Genomic DNA, 20,999 nt, shown 5'->3' with positions numbered 1-20,999 from the left:
TCTATTAATTAGATGCTAATTAAAAGGTGAAGCGGTAAAGAATAAATGATTATTTTATTAGTAATAATAAGTCTCCGCTCTTCATTCTTGACAAAAATAATCTTTTGTTTTTGTTTTTGGGTCACACCCAGTAGCACTCAGGGGTTACTCCTGGCTCTATGCTCAGAAATCACTCCTCGTGGGCTCTGGGGACCATATGGGATGCCAGCATTAAAACCAATGACCTTTTGCATGAAAGGCAAATGCCTTACCTCCATGCTATCTTTCTAGCCCCCACCAAAAATACTCTTACCCTCACCTATTTTGATCATCAGCAAAACTTTCTCTCTGATGCCAGATTTTGAAAACACATTTATGTCAGGTGTCTACATGCAAGGAATCATTTCTCATTCCTCACCACCTCTAGTCACACTGTTCTCACAGCAACTGAAGTTGCCATGTCTCTCACTGAACCGAGAGGTTGTCAGGAATTCAGAGGAAGGTCCGGGAAACACTCACCCTTGTTTTCCTTGTTGACATTCCCACTGGTTAGGTCTGCCAACCAGTTTAAAGGAGATGAGCTAGCAGAACAGGCAGGTTTCAGGCTGCTGGCTGGCTTAGAAGCAGCTTCGCCACTCACAGTCACTGGCTGTAGAGCTGAGGGATTCTGCTGAAGACTGGCACCAAGAGTGGGTTTTTCTCCAGCTAAGGAAGTCTATGTTGAGTATAAATGAAGAATTTTATATAAACTGAAAAACTATTTCTCTTTTCTTACCTTCTTCCTCAACTTAGTAGAAACAGAAAAATATGTCCACAATGAAACTACTTAATAGCCCTAGACACCACCAGAGTTGTGATAATTTTGTAATAAGAAAACACAATGATACGTTAAGAGAAATTCAAATCTTTTAACCTGTACTTACTAGTGGTAAAAACCTGAGATAAATATTCTTATGAGATCTGTGCCTATCTTTCATGTGAACTCTCCTAGTATCTTAATAGAAACTCTAAGTATGACTGCTGGGTATATGAAAAAATGAGGCAGGCAAGAGAAGTTCAGTTTGATATAAAAATAGAAAACACAAACACACACACACAAAAAAAAAAAAAAACAGGAAAAGGGAGAAAAGCACTATTTTGCTTTAGCACAAGTAAATCTATATTAAAAGAACTCAAAACTGAAATAAGCACACTAGTTATTTTTCTATTATTCAAAAAAACTGCCTTCAAGACTCAAGTGATGTATTTTATACAGAGGACAGATTCCAGATTCCTGCTGTGGTCCTGATCCTTCCTTTACATGTGATTTAATTCTATTAGGTCCAACTATCAATTTTATTATTTCTCCGTAACTAAATAACTAAATGAAGATGTTCACATGAACCACATATGACAGTTCAACTGAACCAAAGTAAAGTAAGTAGAAAATGGCAGGAAGGGCCCAGAGAGATAGCACAGCGGCGTTTGCCTTGCAAGCAGCCGATCCAGGACCAAAGGTGGTTGGTTCGAATCCTGGTGTCCCATATGGTCCCCCATGCCTGCCAGGAGCTATTTCTGAGCAGACAGCCAGGAGTAACCCCTGAGCATCACTGGGTGTGGCTCAAAAACAAGGAAGGAAGGAAGGAAGGAAGGAAGGAAGGAAGGAAGGAAGGAAGGAAGGAAGGAAGGAAGGAAGGAAGGAAGGAAGGAAGGAAGGAAGGAAGGAAGGAAGGAAGGAAGGGAGAGGGGGAGGGAGGGAGGGAGGGAAAGGAAGGGAAAAGAAGGGAAAGGAAGGGAAAGGAAGGGAAAGGAAAGGAAAGGAAAGGAAAGGAAAGGAAAGGAAAGGAAAGGAAAGGAAAGGAAAGGAAAGGAAAGGAAAGGAAAGGAAAGGAAAGGAAAGGAAAGGAAAGGAAAGGAAAGGAAAGGGGGAGAAAGGGAGGGAGGGAGCGAGCGAGAGAAAGAGACAGACAGAGAGAGAGACAGACAGAGAGAGAGAGACAGAGAGAGAGAGACAGAGAGAGAGAGAGACAGAGAGAGAGAGACAGAGAGAGAGAGAGAGAGAGAGAGAGAGAGAGACAGAGAGAGAGAGAGAGAGAGAGAGAGAGAGAGAGAGAGAGAGAGAGGAGAAAATGGCAGGAAACTAGAACATTTAAATTCTGTTCAGATTCCCCAGGAGGTGGCGCTAGAGATAAGGTGTCTGCCTTGCAAGCGCTAGCCAAGGAAGAACCGTGGTTCGATTCCCGGCATCCCATATGGTCCCCCCAAGCCAGGGGCAATTTCTGAGCGCTTAGCTAGGAGTAACCCCTAAGTATCAAATGGGTGTGGCCCAAACAAATAAAAAAAAAATTCTGTTCAGACTCCAAAGCTCCAAACACTATTCTACCAAGGTTGCCGCAACAGTACAACTTTATGAAAATTAAAGAGAACAAGAAGTGATCATTACTGGATTGAAGGACTTGGAAAAAGCGTAAAGTAGATTTGACAAAAAAAAATAAAGGGAGATAGCATGGAGGTAAGGCGTTTGCCTTGCATCAGGGGTCTCAAACTCGTGGCCCGCGGGCCGTTTGCGGCCCTCCCTACAACATTTTGTGGCCCGCGGCCGGCCTTCTAATATCGCAGTATTCGCTTACCGAATAATCGCAATAAAAGTCACATTAGTAAGAAAAAAATGGCATTACACATTCACATACCCCGAGCAGTTCCGTTTGGGATATGCAAATGTTTAATGCAATTTTTTGTGATTTTTTTCCTTACTAATGTGATTTTTTATTGCGAATATTCGGTAAGCGAAATCCCTTATACGGCCCTGCCTCACCCCGACTTTGCCTCCTGCGGCTCCCAGGTAAATTGAGTTTGAGACCCCTGCCTTGCATGCAGAAGGACGGTGGTTCAAATCCCAGCATCCCATATGATCCCCGAAGCCTGCCAGGGGCGATTTCTGAGCGTAGAGCCAAGAGTAGTCCCCAAGTGCTGCCAGGTGTGACCCAAAATCAAAAACAAACAAAAATAAATAAATATATATGAAGGGAACGAGCACCAAGGAAAGTAGTTCTAATGGGAGATGGATACATTAAAAAATTACATATTTCTGCTTCAACTTTCCAGATATATAAAATATAATCTTAATGTAAAGCTCGCCTGAATAACTTAAATTGTAAAACATGAGTTTTTAAGCCCATGCAAATTTGACAGCGACTTATTTGACTACAATTGTTTTTGCTTCATCCAAGGATTTTTAAAAATTAAAAAACCTAATAAAAGGAGTGATTAAGGGCCGATGAGGCCGATGAGGCCCACAAACACAATGTGGAGACTAAGCCTCTTGTGTCACATAAAACATGAATTACATCTCTCTACTAACCTCTGTCCTTGGGTTTCTTCCAAATACAAAGAAATCCTTAACTATTTGCGACAGACAACAATCATAAGGACGGTGAGTAAACAACAATATACCTGTTTTATGTCTTCCTTTAAGGTTGGCTTTGAAAAGATTTTGAATTGTCTGTTTGAACAGGGACAATTTGCCTTGATTCCCCATTTTGCTCTTACAGAATGAACAATGTCGCCAACATCATAGAGGGCTGAAAAAAGGGGGGAAGGAAGTGTGAGGTAAATATCTGAACAAAGACACAGGGATATTCAATCTCAACGTTACTAAGAAGTAGCTAGTATTTCTAACAAAATTACTTTTTATTAGCAGCATTATGCTACATTCCCACCTTTTCGTTCAAAGTATACCTTCCCTCAAATAGACCATTTTCTTTCCCTCTACAAAACTATTTATAAGGCTCCCTTTCCTCAAAAAGCTTTGGGAACTACTCAATACATTTCTGGAGAATTTATGGTACATACTAAAATTAAGTTAGCAATGATTCGATTATAAAAAGTAAAACCAGATTACTAACCCCATGAGGGAAAAACAAAAACATTGTACCACGTGAAATACCTTTTCCAGGAATGATCTGTGTAGGCATTAGGTTCTCTGGTTCATGGATCTGACTTTTCACACATTTTAACCAGGAGAAAGTCTTGTAGGTAGCACCTGGAAATAACCACTCTATAATAACTATTTTTCATGGAACCTGGTCCCACAGGCTTCAGAAATTCATCAACCACAAATCAATGAAAGGCTAATTCAATGGTATATGAATAAATAAATAATAAAATAAATAAAATCAAGTCGGTTCTTACCCTGTTGACTTTTTCTCTTCATTCGGTAGCAGTCCACACACACTCCAAATCCACATCGAGGACACACCCAGTGCAGATTGAAGATGGTGGTATCACACACATCACACATTTCTCGAACACCTTTGACAGCTCGCTTCCAAGCAACCTGCCCTACAAAAAAATCAACAAATCACTTACTTCTCAGGGAGGGCTTTTGAAACGAAATGTAAAGCGGTAGGAGAAAGGTAGAGTAATACCATTCTCCGCTGCTTGGACTTTCATAGACTCTGTTCAATCTTCAAAATCTACCTCAAATCCCTCTACACTCCCTGTCTCCACCACCTCTCAGACCCTTGTAGTACGCCTGCATTACACCATAGCACTCCAATTAACTTTTATTTGTACATGCAAATCTCCTTACACTGAATAGGGCTGGTCAAGGGCAGTTTCACCTCGTTCTAGGACCTAGCTTCTTAAATTGTAGGCCATGTAGGGGCAGGGTCATAAAATTGTTTTAAAATAAATTCAGAATGTATTATCAGTGTTACCTATATTTTATATCTCCAAGGTCACACGACCATTTCCTGGGCAAATGGGGTCTCAGCAGTTTGAGAATCTGTTCTAGAAAACTGAACTACTTAGAAACAGGGTCCCTGAAGCACTGGAGCACCACACACTGACTGAACTTTAGTAATTTCATAGTAATAAGCAAGACTTTATACATTTCACCTCTGTCGCGGGAATCAGAGGGTGTTTTAACGAAATGATTATTTTGGACTGAAATGACAGAATCAATGTATAAAGGTTGAAACCTGCAGGCCAACGTTTACTGTGGTATAGGCTATATTCAGTATCCTACAGTATGTGCCTCTCTCCACTGATCAGACTGTCAGAGGAACATTGGTCACCAAAAAGGCAATGAAGTCAATCACATTTAAATCTTCATGGGAAAATTTCTCAATTTTGCTCTTAAAAGACAACGTGTATGTGTCTATCTTTCTTTTGCTGATCCAGGGATGGGGTGTGGTGTAGTGTAGTGGTGGGCGTGTTGTGTATGTGGGTGTTGTGTGTGTGTCTGTCTGTCTTTTGCTGATCCAAGAGTGAAGTTACTATTCCAATCATTTAAATATTATTCTAGATAATATTGCTTTTTTAATCTACTTAAGTGTATATAACAGATTAATAAGATTCTTAGTTTCTGAAGTCTCTACAATATATAGCAAGTAGTAGTGATTCTGATGCTGCTCTTTCTAGTAGGAATATGCCCCCAGAACTCCATGATCTCATGGCCCATTTAGCTCTAAATTCTTTCTCATGTGAATGCCCAGTTTAGTTATGTGACTCTGAAATATAATAGTTTCTATAATACCAAGTATTCTTGTACTTGATTTCTAGTCTCAGCTCCTAGTACATACAACCAAAATTCTTAAAATTAATATATCTATGTTTATAGTGAAACAAGTTTGGTAAAGCAAAATCTGAAAAGAGGTATGGAAAACTTCAAACTTTTAATTGTCAACAATTTGTTATAGGTAAAATTAAAGGATTTTAAAAATGAGATGTAAAGGATAGATGCCCCTGGTGCTTAAGACTGGGTCATTCTCTTCTACAGAGGCATGTGGAGATAAAGTGGCCTGTTGCCCTACCAGACAGCATTATCTTCAGATTCAGATGTTAAGAAAGAGGACTGGCTCTAAAAAGTCACCTATGTAGTTTCACAGGATTTAATTAGCTGCTAAATCCAGTGAGAATGCTCATGGAGAGGAAAAAAAAATCTCTACTAATTAGATTAGCCAATTATTCCCTTAAAACACTGCCTCATTCATTTTAATCTGAGCTTGTTCCATTTTACTGCCTGGACTCAAACCTGAAATATTCTGATTCACAGTATCTAAAATTGAGCAGATCCATTCTTATTTTCTTTGAAATACAGTCCTAACTAAGAACATTTGTCTTAAAATAAGCCAGCGTGGGGCTTCAGCCATTTTTTAGTAAGAACTGGTAATCTATGCAAATTCCATTATCACCTCACCTTTCACCTTTCCCCTTTTCTTATAACAAAGTTCCAGTCCATTAGTAATTGTCCCCAAATAAGCCCCATAGACAGGTGAAAAAGAACCCATGCAATTAGGAATATGAGGGTATCATTTATGAACAAAACCAAATTGGACTAAAAAAATCCTATTCCCTAAGAGGTGCTCTTACTGTGAGGCTCAATAGTTGACATAGCTTCCTTTTCAGAAATCACCATTTGACAGAAGTGGTCTCCAATGTTGGCCAGGATATATTTAGCTGTATCCAAATCAGTCCCCACAACGTTTTTGGTTAAAGGTAACCACAAGCCAATAGCTTCACTGTCATACTTGTTTGGTGTTAAGAAGCCTTCTACCCGTAACACACCATGTTTGTTGAACTGTAACCTAGAGGAAGGGGTGGGAAGCATTAGACATAGAGAACTGATTTTTAATCTTATATTTAAATATTTAAATCAACAAGCTACTTCCCAGTTTCCTATAATCTCCACTGACTACAACAAACTGCTACCTGACAAAATCAGAAGGGGAGAAAATTCAAATTTTCCTACAAACAAATCATACAGAAACAAAGATACAGGGAAATAAACTCTGAACAGGGTAACTATGGGAAGGTAACTATGCATCGGAACCAACATTTAATCATACTTTCTCTGGTTGTTGAACATGCCAGAGTTAGGACTTAGAGCAAGGACCATGGGCCAGAGCGACAGCACAGCGGTAGGGCATTTGCCTTGCAAGCAGCCTACCCAGGACAGACCTGGTCTGTCCCCTATGGTTCCCCCAAGCCAGGAGCAATTGATTTCTGAACTCATAGCCAGGAGTAACCCAAGTGTCAATGGCAGTGGCCCAAAACCCAAAAAAAGAAAAAAAAATAAACAAGTTACCAGAGTAAGCTAGTAAAACAAAGAGAAGAGAGTATATCAAATTTGAATACAACTATTATTGTAATGCTCAGTAAGGAGAGGCTAACTCTCAATCATTATGATCCATGAGTTAGTTGACATACATGTGAAATTAACCCTAGCTGCAAATTACTGTGTAAGTTTTTAGAATGAGAGGCAATGTTGATTTTCACTTCGGTACCTAAAAAGGTTGAGTAAAAAGCAGAATATTTTCTCTGTAGGTCCTTTCTATATCTTTGACACTTGACTTTTCCAAGCTATATAAAAGTTGGACTTTTTCTGAAGCATAGATTATAGATCAATCTAGTTGGAGAAACATAAAACAGTGAAGCAGGGTATGACAAACATACTAACCATCATAAATCTTACAAGAACCAGAAGAGTGTTGATTATGAGTTTGTGGACGAACACAAAGACTTGATGATAGAGCTAGTAATTAAACTTGGCTTTGCAAGAAATGGTAGGCAATAGGTAGGAGAAGGCATGCCCAGGAAAGGAAAATATGTTTAAATAAAAGCAAGAAAAAAAATTAGAATTCTTAATTCCTTCTCTAGGCGCTAGAAACTAACAAAATATTTGAATCCAGAGAACACAAAGTTGCATTTTAGAAGAAAATTTTCTCTGAAGGTGAAAAATACACTGGAAAGCTATTAGAAGCTCCATAAAATAATATAAGCTTATTTTAGTAGTCCAAAGGAGAAATTCAAGTTTATAGCTGATAGCTCAAAGGTTCAGGGGATAGCAAATAGGACGTGGCACCCAAGCTTTAGTATTGAGACCTACCAACATCCTATTTCTTATGAAAGAGGAAAAAAAAAGAGAAACAAACTAGATCACAAAGCTAATGATAGACAGCTTCACTATACACATCAGAAAAAAGTGCTATTTTTTAAATTGTGATATATATATTTTTTTTTTTTTTTTTTTGGGTTTTGGGCCACACCCGATAATGCTCAGGGGTTACTCCTGGCTATGTGCTCAGAAGTTGCTCCTGGCTTGGGGGACCATATGGGACACCGGGGGATCGAACCGCGGTCCGTCCAAGGTTAGCGCAGGCAAGGCAGGCACCTTACCTTTAGCGCCACCGCCCGGCCCAAATTGTGATATATTTTTATTAAAAATTAGTCTGTTATAGTTTCTATTAGCCTCATTTCTACTATAAAACATCAATAAAACATAATTTTTTCTCCTTCAAAGAGAATTTTTAAATAGAAAACCATTAAGTCACAGAGAACCTAATTTCTAACTGGTTACAAAATATTGAGCTTTTTTTTTTCCTTCTTTCTTTTGAATCATTTTGTACTGTTCTCAAATAGATTCAAGTGGGGCACCAAAGCAACAACATAGCAGGTAGGTTGTTTGCCTTGCATGCAGCCAATGGAGGTTTGAGTCCCAGCATCTGATTTGGTACCCCCTTGCCGCCAGAAGTCACTTCTGAGCTCAAGACAAGGAAGAAGCCCTGAATGTCACCAGATTGGCTCCAAAACCAAAATGGAAAAAAAAATAAGATGTATGTATACACATGCTTTTCTTTGGCAGGGTTTGGGGGCTTGTCAGGGCCATACCTGGCTGTATTCAGGGCTTATTCCTGGCATTGTACTCAAGATCACTTCCTGGCAACCTGGGGAGTTGACTAACCACACAGGACACCAGGAAATGAACGGGTCAGCAACATGCAAGGCAAGTGTCTTTTCTGCTGTACTATCTCTCTGGCCCCACACATTGGTTTTTATCTGAACTACTTAACCATGTGGGGGAAAAAAATTCTCCAGAAAAAAAGTACAATCAAGCTAAGAACAATCAAGTTATAAACATATTTTGAGGGGCCAGCGTGGTGGCGCTAGAGGTAAGGTGTCTGCCTTGCCGGCGCTCCGGACCAAGGTTTGATCCCCCGGCGTCCCATATGATCCCCCAAGCCAGGAGCAACTTCTGAGCTCGTAGCCAGGAGTAACCCCTGAGCATCACCGGGTGTGGGCCAAAAACAAACAAACAAAAAAAGAACATATTTTGAACTTGGTATTATACTGATTATGTATATTAACATATAACAATCATGGCTCGGGCCCAGAGAGATAGCACAGCGCAGTTTGCCTTGCAAGCAGCCGATCCAGGACCAAAGGTGGTTGGTTCGAATCCAGGTGTCCCATATGGTCCACCCCCCCTCCACCCTCACCCCCCCGTGCCTGCCAGGAGCTATTTCTGAGCAGACATGCAGGAGTAACCCCTGAGCAACGCCGAGTGTGGCCCAAAAACCAAAAAAAAAAAAAAATAATAATCATGGCTCTGAATCAATACTTTTGAGGGGGGTTGTCAACTCAGAGGTGCTAAGGGGTTACTCCTGGCTCTAGGTTCAGAAATCACTCCTGGCAGGCATGGGGGAACATATGGGATGCCAGGATTTGAACCAAGGATCAGCTATGTGCAAGGCAAACACCCTACCACTGTGCTATCTCTCCGGCCCCTGAATCAATACTTTATGGTACTCTTACAAATTATTCAAGAATGAATAAGATAAACTACTTTTGCAAACCTCAAGTCCAGAGGCTAGAGAGATAGTGCAGTGAGTAGCATGGTTGCTTTGCATTGGTCAACCCAGATTCAATCGTCAGTATCACATATGGCACCCGAAATCCCACCAGGAGTGATCCTGAGTGCAGAACCAGGAGTAAATTGTTAACACTACCAGTGTTGCCCCCCCAAAAAGATCATACCTGAATTCATCTATATCCAGAATAAGGCAATCTAAAGAAAAAGGCATTGATACTGAGCCTTTCTCAATGCAATATAGAAGAAACCAAAGAAAAGTAATTTTCTTTTTAAAAAACATAGGATTTTGCTTATAAAACTGATAAAAAAAATACCTTCCTCCCCCTCCAGAGAATAACACCCCTTCCTGTTGGCAAAAAGGCAGTAATATTCCAATCACGAGACTTGGACACAGGTGTAACCTTCCTGAAGGACAATCTGGCAGAATATATATACATATATATATATGTATATATATATATATATATATATCAAGATCTTAAATCTATAAACCTTATTCTGTCATGCCACTTCCAATAACCCTTTCAACATAATCAGATACAAACCAAGAGATAACAACACTTTCTCCATTATTAGTTCTAGTGGAAAAAAAAAAAAAACAGAAAATTTTAACACCAAAAATAAAACTAAGTTAATTATCAAACATGAGTATTTATATGTTTAAAAATATTTGAAGAAAAAGTTTAATCAACTGTCTTTTTTATATACTACTACAATAGTGGAAAATGAAGATTCAACCCAGTACATACAATCTATGTAATATGGCCGGCGAGGTGGTGCTAAAGGTAAGGTGTCTGCCTTGCAAGCACTAACCAAGGAACCGCAGTTCGATTCCCCCAGCATCCCATATGGTCCCTCCAAGCCAGGGGCGATTTCTGAGCGCTTAGCCAGGAGTAACCCCTGAGCATCAAATGGGTGTGGCCCGAAAAACAAAACCAAAAAAAGGGAGGGGCGGGCGAAGAGATAGCATGAAGGTAAGGCGTTTGCCTTCCATGCAGAAGGTCGGTGGTTCGAATCCCAGCATCCCATATGGTCCCCTGGGCCTGCCAGGAGCGATTTCTGAGCATAGAGCCAGTAGGAACCCCTGAGCACAGCTGGGTGTGACCCAAAAAACAAACAAACAAAAAACAAAACAATCTATGTAATATTATATACTGCTGCTACACCAAAACCTAACTATGAGCCCTGAAGATCACTCAAGAGAACAGAGGACATGCCTGGAATGCATGAGGCTCTGGATTCAATCAGTGATGTAACATAGCCTTCCTCCATGTGCCACCAAGAGTGGTTGAGTTGTTACCATTACTGCTGGCCCCAAGTAGACTTAATTAGGCCCAACTAGATTCAGTATATCCGGAGTCCCCTGCATACTGCTTTGAAGGCCTCCCCAAAAGAGCAAAATTTAAATACAAAAAATTTTTTTTAAAATAGCAGTATAAGTAGCATCAGAACATTGGTGGAGGATACTGGGCATTTATTTAGTGGTGGTGAGATGTACTTACTGTACATCAAAACCACAAAAAACTGAAAGTATCAAAAACTACAGAACAATTTTTAAATGATAAAGACATTTTCCATTCAAGAAGCTCATGTTCTCTTTGAACATGTACTTCTTTTCTCTCCCCTAACATTTCTAAGTAAAACTTTAAATATAACATTTTTGCTTCAAAAATAAATAAAAGCCATAATACACAATCTGTAAAGTAGGTAATCCGGAATATACTTCCTTCAATGTTTTTGTTTGGGGATTTTTTTTTTGGGGGGGTCACACCCGGCAGCGCTCAGGGGTTACTCCTGGCTCTACGCTCAGAAATCGCTCCTGGCTGGCTCGGGGGACCATATGGGATGCCAGGATTCGAACCAATAACCTTCTGTATGAAAGGCAAACGCCTTACCTCCATGCTATCTCTCTGGTCCGTTTGGGGATTTTTAAACAAAACTTATCTGCTTTGTTTTAGACAATAAAGAGCACAACATTATCTCTTTCAACAACAAAAAAGTTAAAGAGGTATTTGTGGTGCCTTTTTCAGTTGTATGTTACTTTTCAAGCTACAAGCTTGTCTTTTAAGATTTTTTTGTGGAAGGGCCACCCAGCAGTGTTCAGGGGGTTACTCCTGGGAGAATCAAGGGATCGAACTGTCCTAAGTCCACAGCATGTAAGGTAAATGCTCTACCACTGTGCTATCGCTCCAGCCCCCTTTTAAGTTTTTTTAATTAAAAAAATGTAAAGCAGGGGTATCAAACTCAATTTACCTGGGGGCCGCAGGAGGCAAAGTCGGGTGATCCTTGAGTGCAAAGTCAGTAGTAAGCCTTGAACATTGGGGGGTGTGACCCAAACAAAACAAAACAAAACAAGATTCCTCTAGGGCAGGGCCACAAAATGTTGTATGGAGGGCCGTTTGCGGCCCACAAGTTTGAGACCCCTGATGTAAAGGAAGAGTGAGAAGGAAATAATGTACAGTATCAGTTTCTTAAACCCACAAAATAAAATTACAATCGCTATTTTTTTCAGTTATTAATTTACTGTTGACAAAAAATGAGAGAAGAAAAACCCATGCTACGGGGGCCTAAGGTGTCGTCTCACCTCCTAAAGTGAAAGAAGCGACAGAACACCGGCGAGTCCTTGGCTTGCTCCTTATCCTTCCGGAGACTGTCCAAACGACACTCTCGGCACTTGGGCAGCTGTGCAACGATATTTACACAGGAATCATCCTGGACAAAGGCCTCGCCGCTCTGCTGAAGTTTCTTGAGTTTGGCTGCGTCTGTCAATACTGACTTTCGAGTTGGAACTAGGAAAACAAATATTGATAAATTGGGAGGCCACGTTTTGTAAAAATCACAACAAAATTTAATTAGATTGTATTCAAATGGACAGTTTTCCTAAAGGAGACCTCTTTAAAGTATTTGTTTCACTAGAATCTTAAAAATTGTTTAACAGAAGACAAGTTAAAACATAAATGTTTTACTTTTTATAAAATCTCACTTAGCAATTTTAAACTCCAGGGTTAACAACCACACTCAAAATGTCAAGTTTATGTCTCTAGGCACAATCCTAGGTAAGATAAACATTATAAGACTTTCAAATCAGATATTTAATTCAAAGGCATTCAACATTAAGCAAAAACGTTTACCTCATCAGAGGATTGTGTGAAATCAATTGTCATTTTCCATATTCAAAAAACTGGTTTATAACACGTTTTTTAAAGCACTCCTCAAGAGTAATCATTCTAAGGCAAGGAAGGCTAAAAGAAGTGGAGCACAGTATGTGCGAGTTTGATTCCAGCACTACATAGGCCCTCAAGAGATCCCAAGCACCAAGTGGGTAGTCCTATATCCCTCAGCACCTTTACGCAAGGTGTAAGAGTCCTATATTCCTCAGCACCTTTACACAAGGTGTAAGCGCTAAAGGAGTTGGGCCCACAGCACTGGGTCTCGCTAGTTATCGATGGGAATAGATTCCAACATAACTGGGCATAGCCCCTATTTTAAAAAGTAACCAGGGTTGGGGCTGGAGAAATAGCATGGAGGTAAGGTGTGTGCCCTGCATGCAGAAGGATGGTGGTTCAAATCACTGCATCCCATATGGTTCCCCGAGCCTGCCAAGAGCGATTTCTGAGCATAGGGCCAGGAGTAAACCCCACTGAGCGCTGATGGATGTGACCCAAAATCCAAAAAAAAAAAAAACTAACCAGGGCTAAAGATACAGGAAATTTCCCTCGTACATTCTCATATTAGGATAGTTCAAAACGTAGTTATTTCTCTAACTAAACTCATCCCTGTTTGTAGTGAGCTTCATGAGGTGAGCTGTAACTTCCAGCTTTTTTCTCTTTTGTGCCTGAAAATTATTATTGCAAAAATGTCTTTCACTTTTCTTAAAACCCATAGATGAGTGAGACCATTCTGCGTTTTTCTCTCTGACTTATTTCACTCAGCATAATAGATTCCATGTACATCCATGTATAGGAGAATTTCATGACTTTATATATGTACCAGTTTCTTTAGCCATTCATCTGTTAAAGGGTATCTTGGCTGTTTCCAGAGTCTTGCTATGGTAAGTAGTTCTGCAATGAATATAGGTGTAAGGAAGGGATTTTTGTATTGTATTTTTGTGTTCCTAGGGTATATTCCTAGGAGTGGTATAGCTGGGTCGTATGGGAGCTCGATTTCCAGTTTTTGGAGGAATCTCCATATTGCTTTCCATAAAGGTTGAACTAGACGGCATTCCCACCAGCAGTGGATAAGAGTTCCTTTCTCTCCACATCCCCGCCAACACTGCTTGTTCTCATGCTTTGTGATGTGTGCCAATCTCTGGGGTGTGAGGTGGTACCTCATAGTTGTTTTGATTTGCATCTCCCTGATGATTAGTGATGTGGAACATTTTTTCATGTGTCTTTTGGCCATATGTATTTCTTCTTTGTCAAAGTGTCCATTTCTTCTCCCCATTTTTTGATGGGATTAGATGTTTTTTTCTTGTAAAGTTCTGTCAGTGCCTTGTATATTTTGGAGATTAGCCCCTTATCTGATGGGTGTTGGGTGAATAGTTTCTCCCACTCAGTGAGAAATAGAAAGCCTGTCTAGATAGAGTACAGGCAGGGGTTGGGTGGGGAGGAGGGAGATTTTGGACATTGGTGACGGGAATGTTGCACTGGTGATAGGTGGTGTTCTTTACATGACTGAAACCCAAATACAATCATGTATGTAATAAAGTTGGTTAAATAAAAAAATTAAAAATTAAGAGATTATTTAATAAAAATTAAAAAAATAAAGATACAGGAAAGGCTTAAGAAACTTTTTTCGTATGCTGACCACCCTTGTTCAATCCCTAGCACCACATATGGTCTCCCAAGCACCGCCACACATGTAATGTAATAAGAGTGACCACTGAGCACAGTAGGTATGACCCCAAAACAAACAAAAGTAGGTAACCAACTGGAGTAGGGAAATACTCTAGGAATTAGGAGCATGCCCAAGAATCTCCGGAGAGATAGCATGGAAGTAAGGCATTTACCTTTCATGCAGAAGGTCATCGGTTCGAATCCCGGCGTCCCATATGGTCCCCCGTACATGCCAGGAGCAATTTCTGAGCACGGAGCCAGGAAAAATCCCTGAGCATTGCCGGGTATGACCCAAAAACCACAAAAAAAAAAAAAAAAAAAAAAAAAGAATCTCCTATACCACATTAGCATTACCATCAGGGTAGCTGGCACCTCATGGTGTGAGTAGCATTCACATCCTTGGAACCTAGAATCTCCCACTCACCTAGTTGGCCAAGTACTGCCAGAATTGGTCCCAGGGTCTCCTGAGCACTGCTTGGGAAGTCTCTAACACCCATCAAAAATAGCTAACCACTACGGTTTATCTGAACAGACCAGACCCTTTTAGGCTATAAGTTAAGATACTTTCTAAACACTTCTCAGAGATGTAACTTGTGAGTCTTCAATTTCCTTAATGCAGGAGGTCCATCGAAGACTATAAGCAGTATAAATAAACATCTTTAATTTAAATCATCTTTTAGAGGTGATCAAATCTTATCTATCTTTTAAAGCACATATTAAAATATGGGCCAAACCTCAGGTTTGGTCCCTGGCACAATGTGGTCTCCCAAACACCATCAAATATGAATGAGCATGTATGTACATCCACTATCATCTCTTATGTTCTACCAATAATAAATATAAATAATAATAAAAAAAATAATAAAAACTTGACTCACCATTCTGGACTTTGTTGGTACTTCTTGTACAACAGCTTTCACTAACTACTTTTACTGAAGACTCCTTTAAATTCTGTGACTGGCCAGCTAATGGTGAAGGGTCTACCTCTTTTTCCACATAAATATTAGGTTTATCAGTATCACCTGCTTTCTCTTCTGGCTTATTTGAATGAACATCAGATGTGGAAGGTCCATGTTCTAAGTGCTTCTGCAATTCAGGAGTACTAGTGATTTCTGATTCTCCTAGAGAAGACTTTGTAGGTAAGGACTCCACAGGAAGAACAGTAGATGGTTGAGGAACAGGTTCCAGTCTGTTTTCCTGGTAAATGACCGACTTCAGCTGGGAACAGTTACCCTGCGGTTCACTCATAGCTTTCAAGTCTCCATTTCCAATCTGAGAAGACTTTGACGAGAGCAACTCTACTTTGCAAACAGGATCTGGTTTTGTTCTTTGTATTTCAGGCTTTGTGTTTAGTGAGGAAGAAAGTTCTCCTGGTAGACTTTGCTTCTGACATCTGAAAAAGATAAAATCTTGAACTTCTTGTCATTTCTTATCATTTTTCCCCTTCCTTCTGTAACCTTTTTTTTTGGGGGGGGGGGGAATGGGGCTAGTTTTGTTGTGCCACACCTGGCCCTGCACTCAGAAATTACTCCTGGTAGGATCAGGGGACCATATAAAGTGCTGCTAAGTTGCGGGCAAGTCAAGGGCCCTACTCTCTGCTATGTCACTCTTGGCTCTGTCCTGCTATCTTCTATGTAGTTTATCCTAGGCAATCAAATTTTTCCCCACTTAACAGTATATTCAACCAGTCTCACCCCTTATGATGGTCTTCCAAACCTACTTTTTCTACTTAAGTCTCTCTGAACTATATTTTAAAATATGTAACAGAGGAGGCTGGAGAGATAGCATGGAGGTAAGGCATTTGCCTTGCATGCAGGAAGATGGTTCAAATCCCAGCATCCCATATGGTCCCCTGAACCTGCTAGGAGCGATTTCTGAGCATAGAGCCAGGAACCCCTGAGCACTGCCGGGTGTGACCCAAAAACAAAACAGAAAAAGAAAAAATTATGTACCACAGTACATAGGTCACAACCCCTTTTAAACAAGTTTCTGCTTCCCTTAGAGCTCATGTGTAAATCCTGTAACACTTTCAATCTCTGGTTAATCTTTAAATTTCTTACTCTTTTCTTCACTGTGAAATTAGTAATAACTTAAACTACAGGTCATTTTGAGTATAGCTTTCTCATGTTCATCTTTTGTACCATATCACATTTCTTCACCTTATACTTGAGTCTAGGACTGATGAGACCCCTTCACGGTAACCTTCAGTCTTTTCTCCACATTTCCACTCGCATTATTTCTTCTCTGTCTGCTCTATAGCTGTATATATATATTCCAATTTTCTTTCCTTCCATATCAAGTAAAAAAAAAAAAAACTGTTACTTTCCCACACCTTTCACTTGTCACTTTTTCTGTATTAGCTTAAGTGACCTACTACACTTTTCATCTTGAAAGCACTTGACCGATTTGGAGAATCTAATAAAAAGCCTTCCTGGACAACCTGAGATACAGTGAGCATCAGGCCAAATTTAGCATCTCCGCGCTTCTTTCTCAAACATTGAATGTGGATTAAGTCTTCCCACCTGATCAATGTAAGCTCAGAAAGAACAAACCATGGTTATGAAATGGTAATTAACGACTCAAATGAGTAACTACTCACCCTTGAGGAATTCTTGCTCCGAGGTTAGGTGGAGAGTTGGCAGCTTGGGGAGTACTCTGCTGTCTTGGGTCCTTACTAGGAGGGGTTGCTGCCGTACAACCCAGAAGGATCTCCTTAAAAACTGTTGTGGGAACTGACTGTACAGGACACATACTGGGAGAGGCCTAAAAGATACCAAATCAACAAATATAAAAAGAAAGTCCCTAGTTGAAAAGCAATGAGCTACTTTGCAAGATTTAAATTTTATTAATTAGTTCAGTGCTACAGAAACATAATACCATTACCAAATAAAAAAAGCATTGTTAACAAGTGATAAGACACAAAATTAAGGATTTACATTTGAAAGTAGATAAATCAGCCTAGTTTCTAAATCCTCCTTGTGATCTCTTACAGATCTCAAATTATGACACAATGCAGTCATGTAGTAATCATCTGAATAATGCAATACATAGAAATAAGCTTTGTTTTTTGGCTTTTGGGCCACACCCAGTGATGCTCAGGGGTTACTCCTGGCTATCTGTTCAGAAATTGCTCCTGGCTTGGGGGACCATATGGGACGCCAGGAGATTGAACCGTGGTCCATCCTAGGCTAGTGCCAGCAAGGCCACTGGTCTGGCCCCAGAAATAAGTCTTCAAATGGTGGCAGTTTTACACATTCTGTGTTACATTACTGAGTACCCATCATGCATTTACTGCACAGAACCTCATAAATACTCATATAGGCAGTGGTGCCTACACAATGCAGTAATAGTTGACACAGTTCTTGTTCTTCTATGACTCAGAGTCACAGTTATGTCAAGCTGCAAAAAATATCAAATCAAGGGCTGAATTAATAACACAGGACTTGTGCACTTGCCTTAAATGTGACTGATCCCAGTACAATCTCTGGCACCTTTTATGGTCCCCAAGCATGACAAGGAATGACCCCTTCAGCAAAGAGTCAGTAGCAGCCCCAAATTACCCTACTTGAAAATATCAGGTCATTACTCATTTGAGATGAAAAACTGTACTCTTCCATTTAGTATCATTTTTATCTTTAGAAAAGTAAAACAAATTTAATAGGGCCAGAAACAGTAGAGGAGTTAAGGTGCAAGCTTTGCATGCAGCTGATTCTACTTCAAGCTCTGGCACAACGGTCCCCCCCCCCCCCCCAAGCTCTGGAGGCTTCAAAACACTGGAATACCGCTAGGATGGCCCAGTTAATCGCATGGTTGCACTACAACTCTGGATCTTCACATCAAACTGCTGGTCTGGGTAGCTGAGAATTATGAGCAGCCCCCACCCCACCATGTCTTCTGAGAACAGCTTGTGGGAGCATCACCACCAAAAAGAAAAATGCTATTATCTACCCAAACAATTAAATTCTCTCCATGAAAAAAGAAATTTATCTTACCTCCAGAAAACTAAACTTTGGCTAGACAAGTTAAAACCATTTTCAATCTTCACAAGCTTCTTCATGTGACTTAAACTTGAAAGTCTTTCTCACACCTTTCTTATTCTCTCCCTTTCATTCTACTATGAAGTGCATATATATCATAACACCAATCTAAACTTAAAGAATCATCAGTTCCTTTATTTACTAGCGATTTAAAACTTGAAGTAGAGTTTTCCTTTTATTTTTAAAATGTAATAATTCTAAATATATACTGTCTAGTGATAAGTATTTACCCTAGACATTTAATCTGGCAGTCTTGAAAAGATTACAAACTGTATACTAAGCATTAGTATCTGAAAAATGATTTAATTATTATCAAAGTTTTGGCACAGCTTCAAATTAATTTTAAGACCCAAGAAACTAATCATCTACTATACTCCTTTAGTCAGCTGACTAAATATTAGCTGAGCATTCCCAAAGAATTTTCAGGAAGGCTTTGGGGTCATTCTCATTAATAACTTTCTTTTACTTTTTTATTCTCGTAACTTTCAGTCAGACAACTTCCTATCTCTGACCCTTAATTTTCTAATCCATAAAATAAGATTAAGTTTGTTTCAGAAGTTTTTTTTAAATTAACTTTATTTTATAATTCTCAGGGAATTATCTATTGCCTACACATTTTTCAAAATGCTTACTGAAGGCTCAGTTAACAAAACATCTACCCTCATACTACCTTATTTCATGTATTTAGAGTTGATACCCTTTAATAAAATTGCCTTTCCTTAAATTACTCTATTAGAATGATGTAAAGAATTTAGACTACAAACCTCGGCATAATTTTTCACTCTATATATCAAACTAAAAACAAAACAAAACAAAACAAAAAATCTCGGGGCTAGAGTGGTGGCATAGGGTTTAATTAAGGCCTTGCATGTACTAGCCTAGGACGGACCATGCTTCGATCCCCCAGCATCCTATATGGTCCCCCAAGCCAGGAGAGATTTCTGAGCATCACCGATCGTGATCCAGAAACCAAAAGCAAAAATACCTCTCCATCCAAGGGCCTAAAATTCAACTCGTTAATAGAAGAGAGCTCCTCGTGAATGAGGCCTTAAATATAACTCCTAACATTCAAAAACAAAACCACAGACAAGCAAAATCTCAGTGAACCAGTCTCACCTATAAAATTATTTCTTGGCTTCCTATCATTTCACTATCATTATCTCTCTAGATTAATGTTTCCTAATTGGCCTGACTTCTTTCCACTTTAAAGTAAACCCTCTGCCTCTTATGCAAAATATATTCTATGACAAAGCAATCTTTTAAAAATGTAAATCAGGGGCCGGTGAGGTGGCGCTAGAGTTAAGGTGTCTGCCTTGCAAGCGCTAGCCAAGGATCAGGACCGCGGTTCGATCCCCCCGCGTCCCATATGGTCCCCCCAAGCCAGGGGCAATTTCTGAGCACTTAGCCAGGAATAACCCCTGAGCATCAAACAGGTGTGGCCGAAAAAAAAAACAAAAAAACAAAAACAAAAAATAAATAAATAAATAAAAATAAAAATGTAAATCAACCAGATCATGGCACTTCATTGACTACAGGAAATCTATGTGCTCTGGTCTCTGCAAACACTCTGCATTTAACCTCAATCCACTCCACATGCTCTGTGCTCCAACTATACCATATTCCTTTCTGATATCTAGATCACCTATAGTCTTTCTTGTCTGTGCCTACATACACAAATCATCTCATCTTGCTGTTTCCCTCTTTCACTTTCAATCTGCTTAACTGTCACCCCTCAAAATTCCTGATTACTTTCTAAAACAGTGACAAGCCACCAACTTATTCTATCATAAAATCATGTATGTCTGTCACACTGTGAAGATGTATATATTTAAATCAATTATTATCAAATTCCTCACAATAAAAATCTATACATCTTATAGGAAAATTACCTCTTTTGTCTATTATAGAAAAGACACATAGCAGATGTTCAATACAGATGATTGGTGGAATGCATGAGTGAAAACTATTATTAGCTCCTAATATTTAAAAATAGCATAAATGTATTATCTAAGTCACCCATATCTAGCATATATTATTTAAAATATATATACTGGGATGAAGGAAGGGAGGAGGAAGATAAAGAAGAGGAAGACGAGGAGGAGGATGAAGAAGAGGAAAAGGAGGAATCTTCTGTAAGAAAATATTGCACAGCAGCACAAGAACTACACTGTCTTTTAACACCTTCCTTATACATTAGTCTCCCTAAGTTTCATTTTTCTGGTTTGTAAACAGTGCAGTAAAGCATACTTTATAGGTCTGCACTTTTACCATAGCACCTGAACCATTTCTCAAAACTGGAAAATTTCTCAGCTTAGTCACCATGTTATGATTAGCATCATTTAAGATGCTTTTCTTTAAGAAACTGAGGTATGGGTCCGGAGAGATAGCACAGCGGCATTTGCCTTGCAAGCAGCCAATCCAGGACCAAAGGTGGTTGGTTCAAATCCCGGTGTCCCATATGGTCCCCCGTGCCTGCAAGGAGTTGTTTCTGAGCAGACAGCCAGGAGTAACCCC

At 39.7% G+C, this 20,999-nt stretch overlaps 1 protein-coding gene across 2 annotated transcripts in view; it reads right to left on the bottom strand.

The window, feature by feature from the left end:
• The window catches only part of KDM3A (lysine demethylase 3A), a 61,255-nt gene that overhangs the window by 21,076 nt on the left and 19,180 nt on the right, over positions 1–20,999 (bottom strand). For both annotated transcript variants that reach the window (XM_049784904.1, XM_049784905.1), the window contains exons 9-16: positions 17,048–17,211; positions 15,327–15,841; positions 12,198–12,402; positions 6,334–6,548; positions 4,150–4,299; positions 3,905–4,000; positions 3,412–3,539; positions 499–694 (exon numbers count right to left, since the gene is read on the bottom strand). In XM_049784904.1, the coding sequence (XP_049640861.1) occupies positions 499–694; positions 3,412–3,539; positions 3,905–4,000; positions 4,150–4,299; positions 6,334–6,548; positions 12,198–12,402; positions 15,327–15,841; positions 17,048–17,211 (1,669 nt within the window). The remainder of the gene's footprint in view (positions 1–498; positions 695–3,411; positions 3,540–3,904; positions 4,001–4,149; positions 4,300–6,333; positions 6,549–12,197; positions 12,403–15,326; positions 15,842–17,047; positions 17,212–20,999) is intronic.

This window comes from Suncus etruscus, chromosome 12, assembly GCF_024139225.1.
Source record: "Suncus etruscus isolate mSunEtr1 chromosome 12, mSunEtr1.pri.cur, whole genome shotgun sequence".
Taxonomy (NCBI): Eukaryota; Metazoa; Chordata; class Mammalia; order Eulipotyphla; family Soricidae; genus Suncus; species Suncus etruscus.
Note: the sequence above shows the minus strand (reverse complement) of the source record. Positions and strands in the feature narration are given on the sequence as shown.